This window comes from Zootoca vivipara, chromosome 11 (assembly GCF_963506605.1).
Source record: "Zootoca vivipara chromosome 11, rZooViv1.1, whole genome shotgun sequence".
Taxonomy (NCBI): Eukaryota; Metazoa; Chordata; class Lepidosauria; order Squamata; family Lacertidae; genus Zootoca; species Zootoca vivipara.
Window position 1 is genome coordinate 53,476,085 of NC_083286.1, and position 19,549 is coordinate 53,495,633.

General features: G+C 44.4%; 1 protein-coding gene across 1 annotated transcript in view; it reads left to right on the plus strand.

Moving 5' to 3' along the window:
- Window positions 1–4,720: 4,720 nt before the first annotated feature.
- The window catches only part of MYO5B (myosin VB), a 289,538-nt gene continuing 274,709 nt past the window's right edge, over window positions 4,721–19,549 (plus strand). Inside the window, exon 1 of the mRNA XM_060280366.1 lies at window positions 4,721–5,156. Coding sequence (XP_060136349.1) covers window positions 5,130–5,156 — 27 coding nt within the window. The 5' untranslated portion in view covers window positions 4,721–5,129. The remainder of the gene's footprint in view (window positions 5,157–19,549) is intronic.

A 19,549-nucleotide genomic window follows, 5' to 3' on the forward strand; every position in this document is an offset into this window, starting at 1 on the left:
TATTTCTGTGGACTCAGCCATGTGGCTGCAAATAAAATGTTTTAAGTGTGTTGTTTAGTGCAATGTGCAAATGTGACACTAGATGGCGATGGTGAGCTAGGGAAAATTTAATATATGTTTCAAAACTTTAAAAAAAAAACATTCTCAAAGCGTTTTTTAATATGTGTGTAGATTCTACCTGTGTGTCTTTAACTTTTTTGCTGTTTGCATTGCATATCGCCTTGAGATCATTGAGACAACTAATAAATAACAATAACAACAATGGATTTTTTATTTAAAAAAGAAGTGTTCACGTCATGCATAACTGCTTTACACTTTGCCCAATACATGGTCTACCCTGAGATTTCTATGGATTTAATCTTCTGCACACAAAACATTATTATTATTTATTCTGAAGCTATGGTCCATTCTGTATACTTCAGTTAAGAGTCATTAACTTCAGATTTCTCTAAAAGAAGTGATTTATTTAACTATCGTTCTTGAATTCTGCTCCTTCAGGGAGCTCAGAGCTGCATGCACAAAGTTTTCCAGTGTCAGATTAGGTTGAAAGGTGACTGAGGCCAAGCCCAGTCAATGGATCAGTGAAGACTTGAATACAGACCTTCTAGGTACGATGTGCTAATCCAGGCATAGGCAAACTCGGCCCTCCAGATGTTTTGAGACTACAATTCCCATATTCCCATCATCCCTGACCACTGGTCCTGTTAGCTAGGGATGATGGGAGTTGTAGTCCCAAAACATCTGGCGGGCCGATTTTGCCTATGCTTGCGCTAACCACTACATCACACTGTCTTTCATTGAAGCATGGGATCAGACCTTGGGATAAGGATAAAGGATTTGCCCCTGATTGAACCAAAATGCCAGGGGTCACAATTCATCAGAATATTTCTCTGGATAATACAGAAGACAAACTCCTGCATGTCAACCCTTCCAAGAAATTTATAATATTTTAAAATCTCTTAACTGAAAGTTTTAGAAATTCCCTTTAAAACAGTGTATTTGCTGTAATCTATATTTCATGCAAATAACTGCACTGTGCTTTGGGGGAACCTTTTCTGCTGTCCGGCCTTCAGCATTAAATATAGACTTAATTTTCTCACCCAATTCCAAGTGTAGTTAACTTTTTTTTTTTTAGTGGAAGGCAGAGCAGTGTAGTGGGTGGGAATATATTGATTTAATCAAGGAAAATGGGTAGTACGAATTTACATTCAATAAACACCTCCCATGTATGCAAAACCAGTTACCTATTTTAAACTGCGGCAGGTTTTTAAAATAGATGTCAACTGTGCAGGGCGAGAGAAAAATGGAATTGTTTGCGGTTTAATTTTTAAGCAGCATTTGGACTATATTTTCCAGAAGAAGTGGACAGGCAGCATTATTTGCCACGCTGGGTCACCTGGTCGAAATGGCAGTCATTCTGGGACAGAGTGAAAAAAATTGAATTACTTCTCATATGTACACTTTTTAAAATGCTTTCTATTGTAATGTCACCAACTGGTTATTAGCATGGTGTACATCAGGCACAGGCAAACTTGACTCTCCAGATGTTTTGGGACTACAACTCCCATCATCCCTAGCTAACAGGACCAGTGGTCAGGGATGATGGGAGTTGTAGTCCCAAAACATCTGGAGAGTCAAGTTTGCCTGTGCCTGATGTACATCAAAGGGCAGTCTAAGAATGTCTAAATAAATAAATTTTAAAATTGACTGACAGATGCTGTGGGCATGTTTATTCACTTCGATGGCCCTCTTTCTGGTGCAGCAATAAAACTGCTAGCATATTTGCTAAAGCTAAGCAGGGTCCAGTATGGTTTCAGCTTGGATGAGAGACCCGTGCTTTGCAGGGGGCTGTGCTATATGACCCTTGCGGTCCTTTCCAACTTAATGATTCTATGATTCACCTTTGTGCCATGATCTGCATTCCCCTATCTTTACATCTGCGGCCTTAGACCGTGGACTGAACCTTTGTGCCTCCTGCTTTGCAATCCTAGAGATAGGAAACCAGCCCAGCTTTGTTCTTAGAGATTTATTCATTTGCATCATCAACCGCTAAAGCCACACTGGTGTGCATGTTACATCACACACCAGGCTTTTCTGAGAAAGTCTTTTCTAAGGAAGCTGCAAATTATACTCCTCGTTGGGGGACGAAAGCAACCTGTCATATCTTTGGCATGTTCCTGCATTGCACTATTCTACAATATGATTCTACATCTAGATCACATTCCTGCCTGGTTTTGTGCGATAACTAAGAAAGTCTGTCTGACTTAATTAGTGTTCACATTTGCTAATAACAGAGACTTATCACTGAGTCCACCACAATTCTTACTATACAGTATTCTAATACCCTCATACACCTTTGGGTCAGGCTGTCTCCTGTTCTAATTAAATTCAAACAATTCTAATTAAATTCTAACATTAATTAATTAATTTTGTATACCCTCCTTCATCTGAGGATTACAGGGCCATTCACTACATAAAAATACAAAATGAGAACACAAAATACACAAAAAAACTGAAAACAAAGCAATAACACGCCCCCTACTACAAACACATATAGGTAAAGGTAAAGGGACCCCTGACCATTAGGTCCAGTCGTGACCGACTCTGGGGTTGCGGCGCTCATCTCGCATTATTATCCAGGTCATGTGGCCAGCATGACAAAGCCGCTTCTGGCGAACCAGAGCAGCACACGGAAACACCGTTTACCTTCCTGCTGTAGCGGTACTTATTTATCTACTTGCATTTTGACGTGCTTTCGAACTGCTAGGTTGGCAGGAGCTGGGACCGAGCAACAGGAGCTCACCCCATCACAGGGATTCGAACTGCCGACCTTCTGATCAGCAAGCCCTAGGCTCAGTGGTTTAACCCACAGCGCCACCTGGGTCCCACAAACACATATACTGTTTATTAAATCTGAGTAGTATGAATGGTACCACTTCAGACTGAAGTTGGGAGAAGGATTACAATTTTTTAAGGCTCCCATTTTTAAAAGATACTTTAAAAGGCCACATAAATAAGTTAAACCTTCTGACAAGCAGAAAACTAGCACGGCAGGGAGTAGACTGTGCTAGAATTCCCATTTCCTCTACATGCTCACCCGGTGTGCTTGTTTTATTATGTGATAATCTGGTTTTTTTTATATGGGGAGCATATTAAAAAATGCATCTCTCCCCTGTAGCCTATCTGAAGTATTCACTTCAGGATTCTGCCAAATGTATAACTTCAATAAAAAATCTCAATACAAAAACATAGCCTCCAACATTTCTCCGATGAAAAGAGGGACGTCCCATTCCATAATTATAATTTTACTATTTATACCCCACACATCTAACTGGGTTGCCCCAGCCACTGTGGGCAGCCTCCAACATATATTTGTTGTTGGTGTTTAGTCGTTCAGTCGTGTCCGACTCTTCGTGACCCCATGGACATATATAAAAACGTAATAAAACTTTAAAAACAACAACAAAAAACCACCTTCCCTATACAGGATTGTCTTCAGACTGCTCAGGGGTCGGATAACTCCATAACCCTCCAACATTTCTCCGGTGAAAATAGGGACATCCTAAGGAAAAGTGGGGCATTCCGGGATCAAATCCAAAAACCGGGATGGCTTTTTTTAAATCAGGGACTTGTCCCTAGAAAATAGGGACACTGGGAAGGTCTGGTATAATTAATTATTACAGTGAGTAACAATACATCGCTCCTGCAGAGAAGCTATCAGCTATTACCTTAAAAAACAATGTTATTTTATCAGATGCAGCCCAATTCAATCCAACCAAAACACACTTGCAAAAAAAATAAATTCAGAGCAGGCGAAGTTGTCAGTCCCATCAGCAGCAAAGGAATCCCCCAGTGGCCTCAAACCCTGCATTGGTGATACTGGCAGGAGCAGGAGATGAAAAACTAAAACCTGCTAGGAGGAGGCTACCTTAAGTGGTGGCAATGCAAAATCATCAAAAAAGCCTGGGAAAAGACATATAAAGATTTGAAGAAAATGTGGGAAATGATTGTTGTAAAAATAAATAAATGAAGTTATGAAATTGAGATGTACAAGACTTGATGGGTTGTTTGAGCGAAACTTTGTTCCGATATACGAGACTGGATGCCAGGTAAAGTCCAACTAGCTCCCATGGAAGGAAAAAGGGCTGGCCAAAGAAGATAAGAAGAAAAAGAAGAAGATTGGCAAAATAAATTACTGAACTGTGCAGGACAAATTATTATAAAAAGAGCAACTGCTTAATGCATATTTTTAAAGCTTTCTGTATCGATTTTTACATTAGTATAACTTTTAAAAGTCACTTTTAATAAAATGAAGAAGCTTTTAAAACTGGATTGTTAAGTATATAATATTTTATGGACGTGCATGAACAAGTACAGTATATTATAATGGAACCAGGAGGGGGAGTGGAGAGAAGTCGACCAAAAATTATGGTTTAATTTGGTTATGATCCCCCCCCTCCTTATTGCTTTTGTTTTGTTATTTTTGGAAAATCAATAAAATGTTATCAAAAATAAAAACTAAAACATGAATAAAAGTGAGTCCCGTCCCCCCCCCCCGATTTTTGTGCGTTGGGGCTGTTTGTTTGTGTTCATTCCGGGGTGGGAAGTTTGCCCGGCGGCCGGCAGAGGGCGATGCCGTCGTGCGCGCCGGCAGCCGGGTCTTGTGCGCAAAGGGTTCCCCAAGCGCGCAGCTCCGACGCGAAGCACCGCCAGGTAGGGGAGGGAAAGCGGAACCGGCCGGCCGCCGACTGCTCCTCCCATACCTGAGGAGGGAGCGGCCGCCGAGCCCCGCCTGGCCGGGAAGCAGGGTTCTTTCTTTCCCCTCCTCGCTCCTCCGCGCACCTTCCGCCTCCCTCCCTCGCTCGCTCGCTCGCTCTCGAGTCCGGGCATTTCGTCTCCAACTTCGGCCGCGGCGCGCCGAGGCAGGCCGGGCAAAGGTCGCGCCTCCCTCCCCGTTCCCGCTCCGGCCGCGGCTCGCCATGTGGCCCGAGCCCTCCCCGTAAGCCCCCGCTGGACTTTCGCCGCCGCTCCGGACTTTGGGATTTTAGTAGGCGGCTGCGCGTGTGGATGCGTCGCCGCGGACGCGCCGCCGGCTTCGCTTTGCGCCATCAGGCTTCCCGGGCGAGGACATGTCGGTGTCGGAGCTGTACAGCAGGGTAAGGCGGCAGCGGAGGGGTGGGGGGCGGGGGCTAAGCCGGCCACACTCAGGGGGGACTCCCAGGCCGAGGCTACCTTCCTGCCCCCCCCTCCCGAGTTGTTTTGGCTACTTTTTCCTCTCCTCAGAGTCTCGTTATCCTTCTCTGCACCTGACTTCTTTGCGCTCTGCGGTTCGCTCCCCGCAGCAAATCCTTTCCCCTCCTTTCTTTCTCATTACTCTGTATTTTGGCCCTGCAGTGAACGCTCTTCGGCTTGATTGCATTTGCAACGTTGGGAAGCCAGTGGTTCCCGTTTTCCTCTTAATAATAATAATAATAATAATAATTATTATTATTATTATTATTATTATTATTATTATTTTACTGCGTTTACAGCCCTCCCTTTTCTCCCAGGAGCTCAAGGTGTCCTAAGTGGTTCTCCCGGACCCTCCTTCTCCTTTTAACCCCCACAACAACCCTGTGAGGTAGGTTAGCCTGGGAGAAGGCAGTGACTGGCCCGCAGCCACCCTTGGGAACTTCGTGGCCAAGTGGGGATTTAAACCCGGGCCTCCCAGGTCCTAGTCAGATGCCACTGCACCAACACTGACTCCGTATAGGAGGCTGAGGCTGTGTGTGCGATGCCAAAGACCAAACAGGTCACTTAATGGAGGGCTGGTGTAGAGTAATAACTGGCCTTGGACCCGGGTTCAAAGGACACAGCCGGTTGCCACCTCTTTGGCCTAACCTGCATCGTGGGGTTGTAGTAAGGATAAAGCTGGAGAGCCCTTGAGCATGAAATGTAAATGGGAGAGATGGAGCTCAGAGTCGGATCTTGGCAGACGTAAATGCAGCTCAACCTCGCAGGGTGGTTGTTGTTGTGTATTGGAGAACCCCAAACCTCAGATGTAATAGGGAAAGGCAGTACTCGAACCCGGATCTTGCAGATCCAAACCCAGCCCTCTGTGTGTGGAGCCACCTGCTTGCGTCTCTTTCCCCTCAAGTAAGACTCTTCCCCGTTTTCCAATTTTCCATGCTTTAGGATTAAGTGGCTGCTTTTTGTTGCTGTGTTGTTTTTTTAAAGGCAGGTGAAACTTTTTGTTGCTAGGAGGCAGCTGCAGTTGTTGAGTGACTTAGCTGGGAGCTCTCCTCCTCTTCCACCTCCACCTGTTCTCCTGCTGCTACCTGAGCCAGTTTTACTTCCTTCTTTTCCTGAAAGCCCTGGGTGGCTGCAGCCCGTGAGAAAGGAAAAGAAAGAAACAAAACCCACGAAAAAAAAAGAATTCTGCCCTGGTATTGAGAAGCTTTTGCCACTTCTCACTCTGAATATCTGTAGAGATGCTCTCCCTTCTCTTACCTGTGCTAGGGTGGTAACAGTGCCATGATACAACTCAATCCTAACCATGTTTACTCAGACGTAAGTCCCATTGAAATAAATGGGCCTTGCTCTCAAGTAAGTGGGGTTAGGAGAATTCCGAAGAAAACCACATTTGGTCCTGTTGCAATAGGGAAGGGTATGTGGTATAAATATCAAGCCCTTTGAAGCATAAGGAATCTTCCTTGTTTACATTCAGCATTACACATTTTAATTCTGGCTCTTCTCTTGCGTCCTGTTGGGGTCGGAAAACTAATACCCCCCCATACTTTCTGTGTGGGTGCATATATACCATACATTTAACCCCCCCCCCCAAATCCTGAGAACTGTAGTTTCCTTCTTCACAGAGCTGCACTTCCCAGCACTCTTACCAAACTATAGTTCCCAGGGTTCTTTGGGGGGGGGATGTGCTTTAAATGCTTCACCTTTTCTTTTTTTGCAGAAGGGAGCTGCCACAGAGGGAGGTGTGCGACTTGCACCTGCATAAAATATCCTTAAGGGAAGACCTGGCAATGGGGTTTGGGTTCTGGGTCTGACACAGCCCTATTTGGAGGTAGGAAGGATTCCCCCCCTTCCCAGACCCCAATATTATTAGTTATAGGTAGGTAGCCATGTTGGTCTGGTATAGTCGATACAAAATAAAAAAAATCCTTCCAGTAGCACCTTAGAGACCAACTAAGTTTGTCATCTGAAGAAGTGTGCATGCACACGAAAGCTCATACCAATGACAAACTTAGTTGGTCTCAATATTACTAGTCCCAATATATAGTGAGCATTCTTTGCTTGTGCTGTACCTGTTTTACCTCCATTCCTTAGGGCAGACTCTCCCATCCATTTGCCTTCCAGCTGTTTTGGACTACAACTCCCATCAGCCCCAGCCAGCACACCTCATGGGAGCTGTAGTGTAAAGCAGCTGTAGAGTGCCAGGTTGGCAAATGCTGGCTTTTGTTGTTGTTGTTGTTTAGTCGTTTAGTCGTGTCCGACTCTTCGTGACCCCATGGACCATAGCACGCCAGGCACTCCTGTCTTCCACTGCCTCCCGCAGTTTGGTCAGACTCATGTTGGTAGCTTGAAGAACACTGTCCAACCATCTCGTCCTCTGTCGTCCCCTTCTCCTAGTGCCCTCCATCTTTCCCAACATCAGGGTCTTTTCCAGGAAGTCTTCTCTTCTCATGAGGTGGCCAAAGTATTGGAGCCTCAGCTTCACGATCTGTGCTTCCAGTGAGCACTCAGGGCTGATTTCCTTCAGAATGGATAGGTTTGATCTTCTTGCAGTCCATGGAACTCTCAAGAGTCTCCTCCAGCACCATATGCTGGCTTTAGGGCTGCTCAATTTGTCATAATCTGCAGAACAAGCATTTGCCCTTAAGATCACTGATACAGCAGGTCATTCCACATACCCTTCCCTATTGCAACAGGACCAAATGTGGTTTTCTTAGGAATTCTCTTAATGTTTCTACCTGGCAAGCCCTATATCCCTCAGCTTTGTTTCCTGGATGTTTTATTTCCTCCTGAGGCACCTCACTTAAGAGGTTATATTTTTTTTAACATGTGGGCAGAAGGACTGACAGGGAAGTGATGCCATGACTCCGATTTGTATCACCTCCCTATTGTGGATGCTGTTTGAGGAAGAACATTGCCTTCGGAGTCGCAGCCATGGAATTCTGACACAAAGTGTAGATTTGGTCCTTGGGTTTGTTGTGGATGCTTATGGGCTACATCAGGGGTCAGTAGCGTCCTTGAGGTCTTTCCCTGGTGCCTAAAAGCTTCCAGGTGTGCCTCCCTTGCTTTGTTAGGAGTTGGAGATGGTGGTAACCTTTCCCCCCCCTCCCTTGACAAGTACTCAGAACTTTTTTTGGGGAAGAGGAAGTTAGGAGAGTGATGCTCTTTCCACTTCCTCTTTCAGGTCTGTGGTTCCCCCCCCCAAAAAACCTTAAGGTTAGTGAAGCATCTTGTGTACATACACTTTCTCTCTGTCTGAGGTGTGTGGGGAGGAGAGGCAGCAGAGAAGTGGCCCAGAAGGATTGGCCTCTGTGGCCCTCGCTCAAGAATCCATATGTGCTCACAGGCATAAGGAAGTTGATAGTCCCTGGACTAGATGCCTGAAATAACATTCTCAGTTGACAGATGCATATATTATCTCGCATGTCCACGCGCATATACATATTTAGAATTTAGAAACCCAGACCAGGGTTCTGTTCCACTATAGTTGCTAAATTAGCAGAGATGGAAATAGGACATTTCATATTGCAATATGGCAGTCAGTATTTTTCTCTTGTGTTTATTTGAGTTTTGCATTAAAAATGTCACAGGCTGTACCTCTTGTATTTCATCATCTTTGGGCATCGCTGTTTTACAAAGTTTTCCCCCCTTTCCCTACATGTGTACCTATGTATCTGTCAAGTACCAATGGAGGGTAACCTTTTGCATGTCTCTCAAAGTCGACTCCAGTCCATGAAAACATAAACATATACTGTAGTCCATCTGCTAGCCTGTAAAGGTAAAGGGACCGTCCAGTCGCAGATGACTCTGGGGTTGCAGCGCTCATCTCGCTTTACTGGCCGAGGGAGCTGGCGTTTGTCTGCAGACAGCTAGCATGTGGCTAGCATGACAGCTGCTCCAGAGCAGCGCACAGAAATGCTGTTTACCTTCCCACCGGAGCACTACCTATTTATCTACTTGCACTTGACGTGCTTTCGAACTGCTAGGTTGGCAGGAGCAGGGACCGAGCAACAGGAGTTCACCCCGTCGCGTGGATTCGAACCGCCGACCTTCTGATCGGCAAGCCCTAGGCTCTGTGGTTTAGACCACAGCACCACCCAAAACAGACAGTGCAATCCTGAGTAAGGTTACCCAGAGGTATGTCCCGTTGTGTTCAGAAGGGGTTATGCCTTAGTATAGCCTTCACCAAGCTGGTGCTCTCCAGATGTTCTCCAGATGTTTTGGACTACATTTGGAGGGCACCAGGTTGATGAAGGCTGCCCCAATGAATGGGTTTAGCATTGCAGCCCTACTTGGTTTTGCTGTGAAAGCATGGCTGCCTTCTGGAATTCGTTGGATGAGGAGTAGGTTAGCTTATGCTGTGTCTTTGCTAAGAAATATGTGATTGATTTCTTAGCAGGGTTAGACCCGCAGCAGGATTTAGAGGGCAAAAGTCGGGGGCTGTACCAGGTAGCATGAGCAGGTAGCATGTACCAGGTAGCATGAACCTTACAAAATTAAAATAGCATACGTCACCATCTTAAGAGCAGGGGGTGGGGAGGTAAGTTCATGAAGTCCAGAGTCTAAAATTGCCTAACTTGTAAGGAAACGAGTACTTTGCAGATTCCCAGACACACTCTAGGGCAGGTACATTCAGTGCTTGCAAATGCCCAGGTTCTCACCAGAAACGACCCCAGATAGGTTTGCTAACTTTTCTTTTTCTTCTGTTAGAGCTCCTATGTCTTTAGCTGCAGCGCTACAGGCGGAAATCCAACAGAGGCAGTTCTTTCTGCTATGGAAGCATAGCAGCGAGGGTAAACATCACTTGTTGATTTTTCTTCTTCTTCTACCTGTTACGCATATGTTAAATACCCAGAAGCCTTGCCTTTGCCGCAAGAGAAAAGTGACAGCTAACCACAAAGGATTGCTTTGACTTTTGGAGGGAAAGAGCTGGCCATTCCTGCTTTGGTTTGGCTTGCGACCGTTGGAGCTGAGCTGAAGGTTGGCCGTGGTGGCAAAAGGGGCAAGTCGGGTGGGCAGGGAGAACAGAAACAGGGAGAGGCGCCCAGAGAATCATGTGTCACCTGCGAAGTTTAGCAGCGGTGACCCTTTTCCTAAGTGGAGAAAGGAGCGTTGGTGCTAGTCTAGACTAGTTTGTTCCATCCCTTAGTCTCCCCGCTTTTATTCGTTTGCTGCTTAACGAAGCAAAAAAAAAAAAAAGTGACGGGGGTTTGTTCCGCTTGCTATCTGAGCTGATTGTGTTGGGAAATGGTTGACGGTCCCTTGTTCCTGGTGCTGTGGGATGCCTGCTTTCCATGCAGGGTGTGGCAGGTGAGATCATGAACTTCCTGGAAAACCTCTCATTACCTCATCGCTATTTATAAAGTCAGTACCGAGTGCAAGAGAAACTCCCTGGCGTAGATCTAGTTAACAGGTAGGTAGCCGTGTTGGTCTGCCGTAGTCGAAACAAAATAAAAAAACATTCCTTCCAGTAGCACCTCAGAGACCAACTAAGTTTGTATCTGAAGAAGTGTGCATGCACACGAAAGCTCGTACCAACGACCTGGCGTAGAGTTGGGATTTACGGGCCACGAACTAGGGAAGGAAAGATAATTTGCCAGCATTTAAGATGCCTTGCAAGCAAAAACTTGGACTGTCTTTCCTTTTTGTATCTTCAAAACGGAGCTTACACACACCCACACCCATATTTTTCTGTGTATAAGATGTCCCGATGAATAAAACTTTTGGGGACCCCCAAATTTAGAAAATGGGCATATGCACTACCTGTGTATAAGATGCCCTCAGATTTTTAACCTTATTTTAAGGTAAAAAAAACCTAGTCTTATACACGGAAAAGTACAGTACACACACACACACACACACACACACACACACACACACACACTGCACATATTCTGTTGTGTAAAATGGTTAAATGAAGATTAACAAATAGAACAGCTCAGATTCCCACCTTTTTTTCTTTCTTATTTCCTATTCCAGGCATTCCTGTTGTTTGAGGAATACCTTGTTTTGCCTCTGTGCTGAGGCTTGCTGTCTCACGCAGCACCTGTCAGTTTTGTGTTGCTTCTTAAAGACACAGCACAAGGTCAGTGTAAAGAGAGCAGGGAAGGTAACCTCCAATTTAAAGTTGAGATATTTGGTGGTAAGTTCTGCATTCCAGTGTGCATATCAGCTGTTGCCTTTCCAAACAACAGGTGTCCTCCTTCCATCCCGCTCTTATCAATGCCAGTTTCCTGTGGGAATCTCTGGGGCAGATGAGATTTTTTCTCACAAGGCCATGTCAGCTAAACCAAGAAGTGTTCCTTTCTGTCTTAAAGCGTACCCAGCAAGAAGCAGGTTGGGCAAGTTCAAGGGAGCGCCTTTGGCTTGCAGAAGTTCAATAACATGATAAACGGAAGAGGACAACCTCTCCAATAATAATAATAATAATAATAATAATAATAATAATAATAATAATAATAATATATTATTTATACCCCGCCCACCTGGCTGGGTTTCCCCAGCCACTCTGGGCGGCTTCCAACAGAAGAATAAAATAATCAGTTAAAGATTAAAAGCCTCTCTAAACAGGGCTGCCTTCAGATGTCTTCTAAAAATCTGGGAGCTGTTTTTCTCTTTGACATCTGATAGGAGGGCGTTCCACAGGGCGGGCGCCACTACCAAGAAGGCCCTCTGCCAGGTTCCCTGCAACTTGGCTTCTCGCAACGAGGGAACCACCAGAAGGCCCTCGGCACTGGACCTCAGTGTCCGGGCAGAACGATGGGGGTGGAGACGCTCCTTCAGGTATACTGGACCGAGGCCATTTACGGCTTTAAAGGTCAGCACCAACACTTTGAATTGTGCTCGGAAATGTACTGGGAGCCAATGTAAATCTTTCAAGACCGGTGTTATGTGGTCTTGGCGGCCGATCCCAGTCACCAGTAAAATAAAAGTCCCAGGGGGAAAAAAGAAACAGGTGCAGTTCTTGAGGATGTCCAGGTGTGGTATTGTATTGTATTGTGCAGTGGATCCCGAGATGGGATCCTTTGACTGCAGAATATGATTCAAGGGGATGTACTGCATGGCTTAACCCACCTGGTTGGTTTTAAGGTTTAGGCTAGAAGCTGGGTTTTGGTGCAAAAAACAACAAGCCTGTGTTTCGTTCAGATTCCTTGAACCGACGCAGAACCTGAGATGAGCATCATATTATTTGGGCTGTCTGTCAATTCCTCTTGCTTTATATCCACAGGCTAGCCTCTGGGCATCTCCTCTGGAAGAAACGCAAGGGATGCTTGCCCAGTGGCTTAGCCCATTATGTCAGGTGAAAAATCATCATTTGTTTCCCAAAGGGACACAAAAGAGTGGGCTGATCCGTGTGCTGTGCTTTGAGTGGTGCTGTGTGCCTACAGCAACTATGCATTTCTGATTATGCATATTGTACAGGTACGTGCTACCAGCAGCTGCCTTGCTTGCCGAGCAAATGACTGGGCAGGTCTTGCTCCCAAATTCCTACTCATTGCAAAATAGGGTCAGCATTGGCTAGGTCTGAAGCAAGGGTCCTCAAACTTTTTCAGCAGGGGGCTGGTCCACTGTCCCTCAGACCTTGTGGGGGGCTGGACTATATTTTGAAAAGAAAAGAAAAAAGAACGGTGCACAGGGAAAATGAGCGGCATGTGAAAGGGCTCTGGAGAGGGGCTGGCAGCAACAAAGCCCAGCCTGCTTCCTTCTGTAGGCAGGGCGGGGAGAAGCCAGGAGGAGGGAGGGAAGAAGCGCCGTCGCCGTGTGAGGGAGTCGGACTGTGCGCGTTGGCGATCCACACACTGGCGATCCATGCAGCGATTCCTGGACCGTCCGTGGGCTGGATTTAGAAGGCAATTGGGCCTGATCCAGCCCGCGGACCTTAGTTTGCCGACCCATGGTCTGAAGCGTGGTGTTGGTGGTGTTGGCTCCAGGGAATGCCCACAGAGGACGTCTGGGAGAACCCAATATAATTGAGATTTAGAAGGGCAAAAAGACTTTTTAACAGCCTTGTTGTGCAGAATGCAGTCATCCATTTCTAGACAGAAATGTTTTGCAGTATTGCCCCATGTTTGAAGCTCCCTGCGTCTAGTAAGGCAATGTAACAATGCCCCATGTAGTCTCTCTGATCTCTCACCAGGCAAGGATGGATCCAAACTACAAGGGTTTGGATATTTGCTTTCCATCAGCCTTCAGACGCTTTATCCTGGAGTGCCAGGTGTCTGCATAACAAATGCGTAATTAAACTTTTTAATCGGGCTTTGGCTGTACTGAATTGGGTTTATGCATGGCTCTTTTCCATCCTTTGGAATGCAAGTAAGATAGTTTTAGGAAAATATTTACTTTAGTAAATTAGCCAAGGCTTTATAGAGATACTTTTATTCTATGATCACCTACTACTGCACATGATGTAGTTGAAGCACTGTTATACCGCTTTAACAAGTCATGGAGAAATATGGGAAATGTAGTCTGGTAGGGTTGCTGGCAATTGTAGCTCTGTGAGGTCAGTGCCCTTAACAAACTACAGATCCCAGGATTCCTTAGGGTAAGCCATGGCTGTTAAAGTAGCATAAGAGTGCTACAAATATCTGGTGTGGGTGTGGCCTAGGATATTTTAATTTAGATCTGACATCTATGAACAATACAAAACAAGATAATTCACTGTGGGCTAAATTACAGTCATACCTCGGTTTAAGTACGCCTCGGTTTGATTATTTTCAGTTTAAGTACTCCGTGGACCCACCTGGAACGGATTAATCCACTTTCCATTACTTTCAATGGGAAAGTTCGCTTCAGGTTAAGTACGCGTCGCTTCAGGTTAAGTACGGACTTCCGGAACCAATTACACTCATACTTCGGGTTAAGTACGCTTCAGCTTGAGTACTCCGCGGACCCGTCTGGAACAGATTAATCCACTTTCCATTACTTTCAATGGGAAAGTTTGCTTCAGGTTAAGTATGCTTCAGGTTAAGTACAGACTTCCGGAACCAATTGTGTTTGTAACCACTGTATACTTTGGCATGTTGCAATCATGAGAATCTAGCCATGATTTAAACAATAGTTTTTGCTCACCCAATGGATACTGGTGGCAGTTTTACTGTGTATTTGTACCTTTTTGTACAGGCGTGCAGTGTCTGGTTAAAATAATGATCATGCCACACTCTTGGTGTGTGGTTGCCTGTTATACCTCAGCCCTACGTTTCTAACTTGTGCATTCAAGATTATTGCTTAGCCTCTAGCATCCTTAACAGGAATTACATGTAATAAATAGTCGCCACATCCTTTCAAAGAAAGGTTTGAGGATAAGGACTCCGGGTTGCACAGTTGAACCACCACCACAATTATGTGAATGAAAAAGTGGTTGGCAAAAGGGAAGGGAGGTGCTAAGGGGCAATTGATTTGCATTTGCTGATTTTTCCGGATGCTTCTTAAACTGATTATGCTAAGCTTGGCAGAAGCAACTTAATGATATTCCTGATATCTTTTGCATCTTTCCTTTTCTTAATATTAAGCACCAGTGTTGAGAAACCCTTTCTGCAAGCAAGGTCTGTTAAACATTGGATTATCCTTTAGGGTGGAACCATTAATGAGTTAATGAGAGCAGTAGCTGCAGGTTTACATATTTACATAGACATGCAAAGTGCTTATCAGTCTCATCTGAGCTATTATATGTATCTTAATCATGTACAGTACTGCCCTAGGCTTATGTGGACTGGATACATTTTTGCTGGAAACAGTGTCCTGATAGAATAAACCTTATTGAAATACAGTGGTGCCTCGCTAGACGAATTTATTCGTTCCACGGGTCTTTTCTTATAACGAAAAATTCGTCTAGCGAATCCCATAGGAATGCATTGAATTTTTTTTACTTTTTTTTGCCCATAGGAATGCATTAATTGAATTTCAATGCATTCCTATGGGAAACCGCGATTCGCTAGACGAATTTTTCATAAAACGAATTCGTCTAGCGAGGCAACCTCTGCTCGAAAAATCCTTCGTTAAGCGGAAATTTCGTTAAGCAGGGCATTCGTTAAGCGAGGCACCACTGTACAGTAAATGGGGACTGTTCTGATTGAGGTTTTGAGGGCCACGGCTGCTCTTCTAAATGAATATGGCCTTAACAGTGTAGATGACTGTGGAGGCCAATTCTGGATCCATATATCTTTCCACAGTGGGGACATAGGTTTCTGGGCGGGAGTTGATCACGATGAGGATTTGCCAAGCGTGCCATCCTCTTAGCTCGTTTCTCCCTTTCATCCTACGTTTGTGCTTCTTCAAAATCCATGACGCCTTTAGTAGAGGCTATTCTCCAACTGGAGAATATGAAATTGTAGGCATGATCAGCTACAGTAGACGTGTAATACTGTAATAAGCTCTCCATCTTTTTTCTGTTGGAGTGGGTGACTTTGCATGTCGATGTTCAGGAGGAGTTTTCTTTGTGAAGGGAATTAAACCAACAGAATGAAGAGGCCAAAAGCTGATTCTTTCCTCCGGGCATGCCAACTTTGTACGTAAACCATGGGTAGGCAAACTAAGGCCTGGGGGCCAGATCCGGCCCAATCACCTTCTAAATCCGGCCTGCGGACGGTTCAGGAATCAGCATGTTTTTACATGAGTAGAATGTGTGCTTTTATTTTAAATGCATCTCTGGGTTATTTGTGGAGCATAGGAATTCGTTCTCCCCCCCCCCAAAAAAATAGTCTGGCCCCCCACAAGGTTTGAGGGACAGTGGACCTGCCCCCTGCTGAAAAAGTTTGCTGAACCCTGATGTAAACAGTGCCCTTTGCTTCTCTTTAGGGTGGCTGCATATGAAGTGTTAAAAAGGAGTACAGCAGTACCTTGGGTTAGGAACTTAATTTGTTCTGGAGGGCCGTTCTTAACCTGAACCTGTTCTTAACCTGAAGCACTATTTTAGCTAATGGGGACTCCTGCTACTGCCGTACCGCGGCCACACGATTTCTGTTCTCATCCTGAAGCAAAGTTCTTAACCCGGGGTACTATTTCTGGGTTAGCAGAGTCTGTAACCTGAAGCGTCTGTAACCCGAGGTACCACTGTACAGAAGAGGATGCTTATTTGTGTGAAATTTGCATAGGCTAATATATGTGCATAGATGCAAATTTCTGTGTGCCAGATCAGTCTGCTGTCCAGTGCTGTTGATGGACAACTTCAAGACCCCTGCAAAGTGAAACAATGAGGGTTAAGGTGTTTTATTTGGTTTCTGCGGCCATGAAATTTATATTATTGAGATTCATATTGTGATCTATGCACTGTGGCTTTATCTGAAATACTGTTTGTATGGGGTGTGTGTGTGTGTGTGTGTGTGTGTGTGTGTGTGTGTGTGTATGTATGTATACACATACATACTTTGGGGTGAAAGGCAGGCTATAAGCATCTGTAATCATTAAATAATTACATTAGATAATTACAATAATAATTACATTAAATAATTACATTAAATAAACAGTTACTAGCATTTAAGAAAGATGCTGTTAGAGTGATGTGTTTCTACCTGGAAACATCTACATCTGTTTTTTTTGGGTGGAAATTATTGAAGTTTTTACAACACAATAAAAGAAACAAACTAATCCACAGGAAATAAAGATAGGTAATAGACTAAAGAAAGAAGAAACGGAAAAAGAAAGTATAATATTTGATTTGAATTGATTTAAATCACTGGTCAGTAAGACTTGATTTAAATCTTTTTTTTTTTTACAGAAAGACTCATTCTTGCTGGTATCATCTTAATATTTACAACCAGATGAAGGTTTCATTTTTGGAATAATAAATTTTCAGAGTAGTTTTTACAGTTATATCAAAAATTACTGATTTGGTTATAACTATTAGAAATACATACACCGACAATTATGGCAATATTGTGAGGTTTGATAAGTTAACTTTATATTTGGACAACTTTTCTGCTGTACTTTATTGGAAGGAGAAAAACACTCATCTCCTTAGTAACAATTTAAACAATTCATTTAACTAAAACAATAACATTATAGCATATGTATCCGTGTTTGTTGACTGATGTGGTTAAACAATTTTAAAAACAAACAAACTTAGACTGAGTTTTAGCACACATGAAAAATCCTTATTTCCTGATGAGTAGCCTTTGGACTATAATATAACTTAAATAGAAAACTATCTTTAGAATGATTTTTCATCCAAAAGCACTTTATTTTTAAAATCCAATTTAAATAAGAAAAATCCATATATATATATATATATATATATATATATATATAATTGATTTTTATTCACCCTGCCATCTTAACTTTGATCCCCCACAGATGAAGGTGGCCCCCCCAGGTCTCACCTGGGCTCATCCCTCTCTCCTTGCATCCAGCTACCTTCTGAGATCTCTCCTTACCCACCTCTTGTACTGGACTCCGGCATCTAAAGATAGCAACCTGCTGTAATAAGCAGGGTTTTCTGCATTTTCAGAACAGCATGAAAAATCACTTGTTTGGCCTCTTCCAGTCCTGGCCTTGGTTTTAATGGTGAGCAGCAACAAGAGACAAGGAAACCACAATCACTTTTAACCCTTTGATGGCTTTTTGAAAGGATGACATTTTGGACCACTGCAGCCCAGAGCAAGTTCAGACCAGCTTTTGAAAAGTTTGCTTCCAGGGCTGCCCATCCACTTGACAACAAACACAGACGCACGCCTTGACATGTGCTTTTTGTGCCTGTGGGAGGAGTCTTGCTGCAATTCTGCCGGGGGACCTCCTTAATTAGGCACTAAAGGTAAAGGGACCCCTGACCATTAGGTCCAGTTGCGGCCGACTCTGGGGTTGCGGCGCTCATCTCGCTTTACTGGCCGAGGGAGTCGGCGTACAGCTTCCAGGACATGTGGCCAGCATGACTAAGCAACTTCTGGCAAACCAGAGCAGTGCACGGAAACGCCATTTACCTTCCTGTGCTTTCAAACTGCTAGGTTGGCAGGAGCAGGGACCAAGCAACAGGCGCTCACCCTTTCGTGGGGATTCAAACCACTGACCTTCTGATTGGCAAGCCCTAGGCTCTGTGGTTTAACCCACAGCACCACCCACGTCCTGTTGCACTATGTACAAACAAAAGGTATGAGTCAGACCATTAATCCATCTAGTCGAGGGTTGTCTCTTCTGACTGACTGACAATGACTCCCCAGAGATCTTAACTTGCCTTGCTTTCTGAGATCCTGTTAGTCCCTGAGATGCCAGGAATTGAACCTGGGCCTGCTGTAATAAACTTGCCCTATAAAACATGGCATATTGGCTCATCTAGGGCAGTGCTCTTTGTCCCCAATTGGTAAAGGCTCTCTAGGGCGGTGACCACTGAGCTTATGATCACGCCTTACACTACTAGACCATTGGCTCATCTGTCCCATTGTTTGCCCCAAGGGGAAGCAGCTCTCTAAAAAGTTTCAGGAAAGAGTTTTTCCCAGCAGTGCTGCTAAGATCCTCTGGAAATGCTATGGGGTGAACATGGAACCTTCTCTACGCATGGGATGTGTTTTGCAGCACACTGCAATTCCCCTTTCTTTAAAGAGTTTCTAGCCCTTTCTGCAAATGCAGACATCTCTGTCCCTAACATGCCTGCACCTCTCTGGAAATTGTGGTTAGGATTAGTGCTATTTTTCTAGAAAAAGAGAAGCCGGACCTCACTATGAACACCTCCCTTGTTCTCTTATAATGGCAATGGTGCTGACCTGAGAGGTGCCAGAACTCGGTTCTGATGAGTTCTGGCTGAAAAAAAGCCCTGGTTTGGATTAATAAAAAATAAAGCTCAATGAAAATGTTCAGCTTTAGCTGAATATTAAGGGGGGTGGGGTTCTCCTTTATTTTAGGGGCATTTAGCAACCTTTCTGTTTTCTTTGAACAATCCCTTCCACCATAAATGCAGCTGCCACATAGCTTTAATCCGATCACCGCAGTGCTGAATGTTGAGCTGGTAATCACCATACAGTTCCTCACTCCTGTTGACTTGGCCTGATAGTTAAGTTGCTGGGGATTGATCCAAGCAGAAGAAGACAAAATACCAGCTCAACAGGTGATTCTTTGTTGCCTCTGAGCAATGAATCAACAAGAAAACGCTTCACATAACTCACTAAGAAGTTGTTCCGAAAATGCTCTGGGAAATTGGAGAGCTCTTTGCTTATTGACCCACCAAAGATCTTTCAAAATCATAACACAGAGGCGTTACACTCAACCGTTCGGCACTTGTCATCTCACAGTGGCTAGTGTTCCTTTGAACACCTGCACCAGGTGATTGGTGCAGGTTGGTGCAGTTGATGATTCAGTGGAAAGAGCTGAAGAGTTTACTCAAGGTGAGCCTGGACCA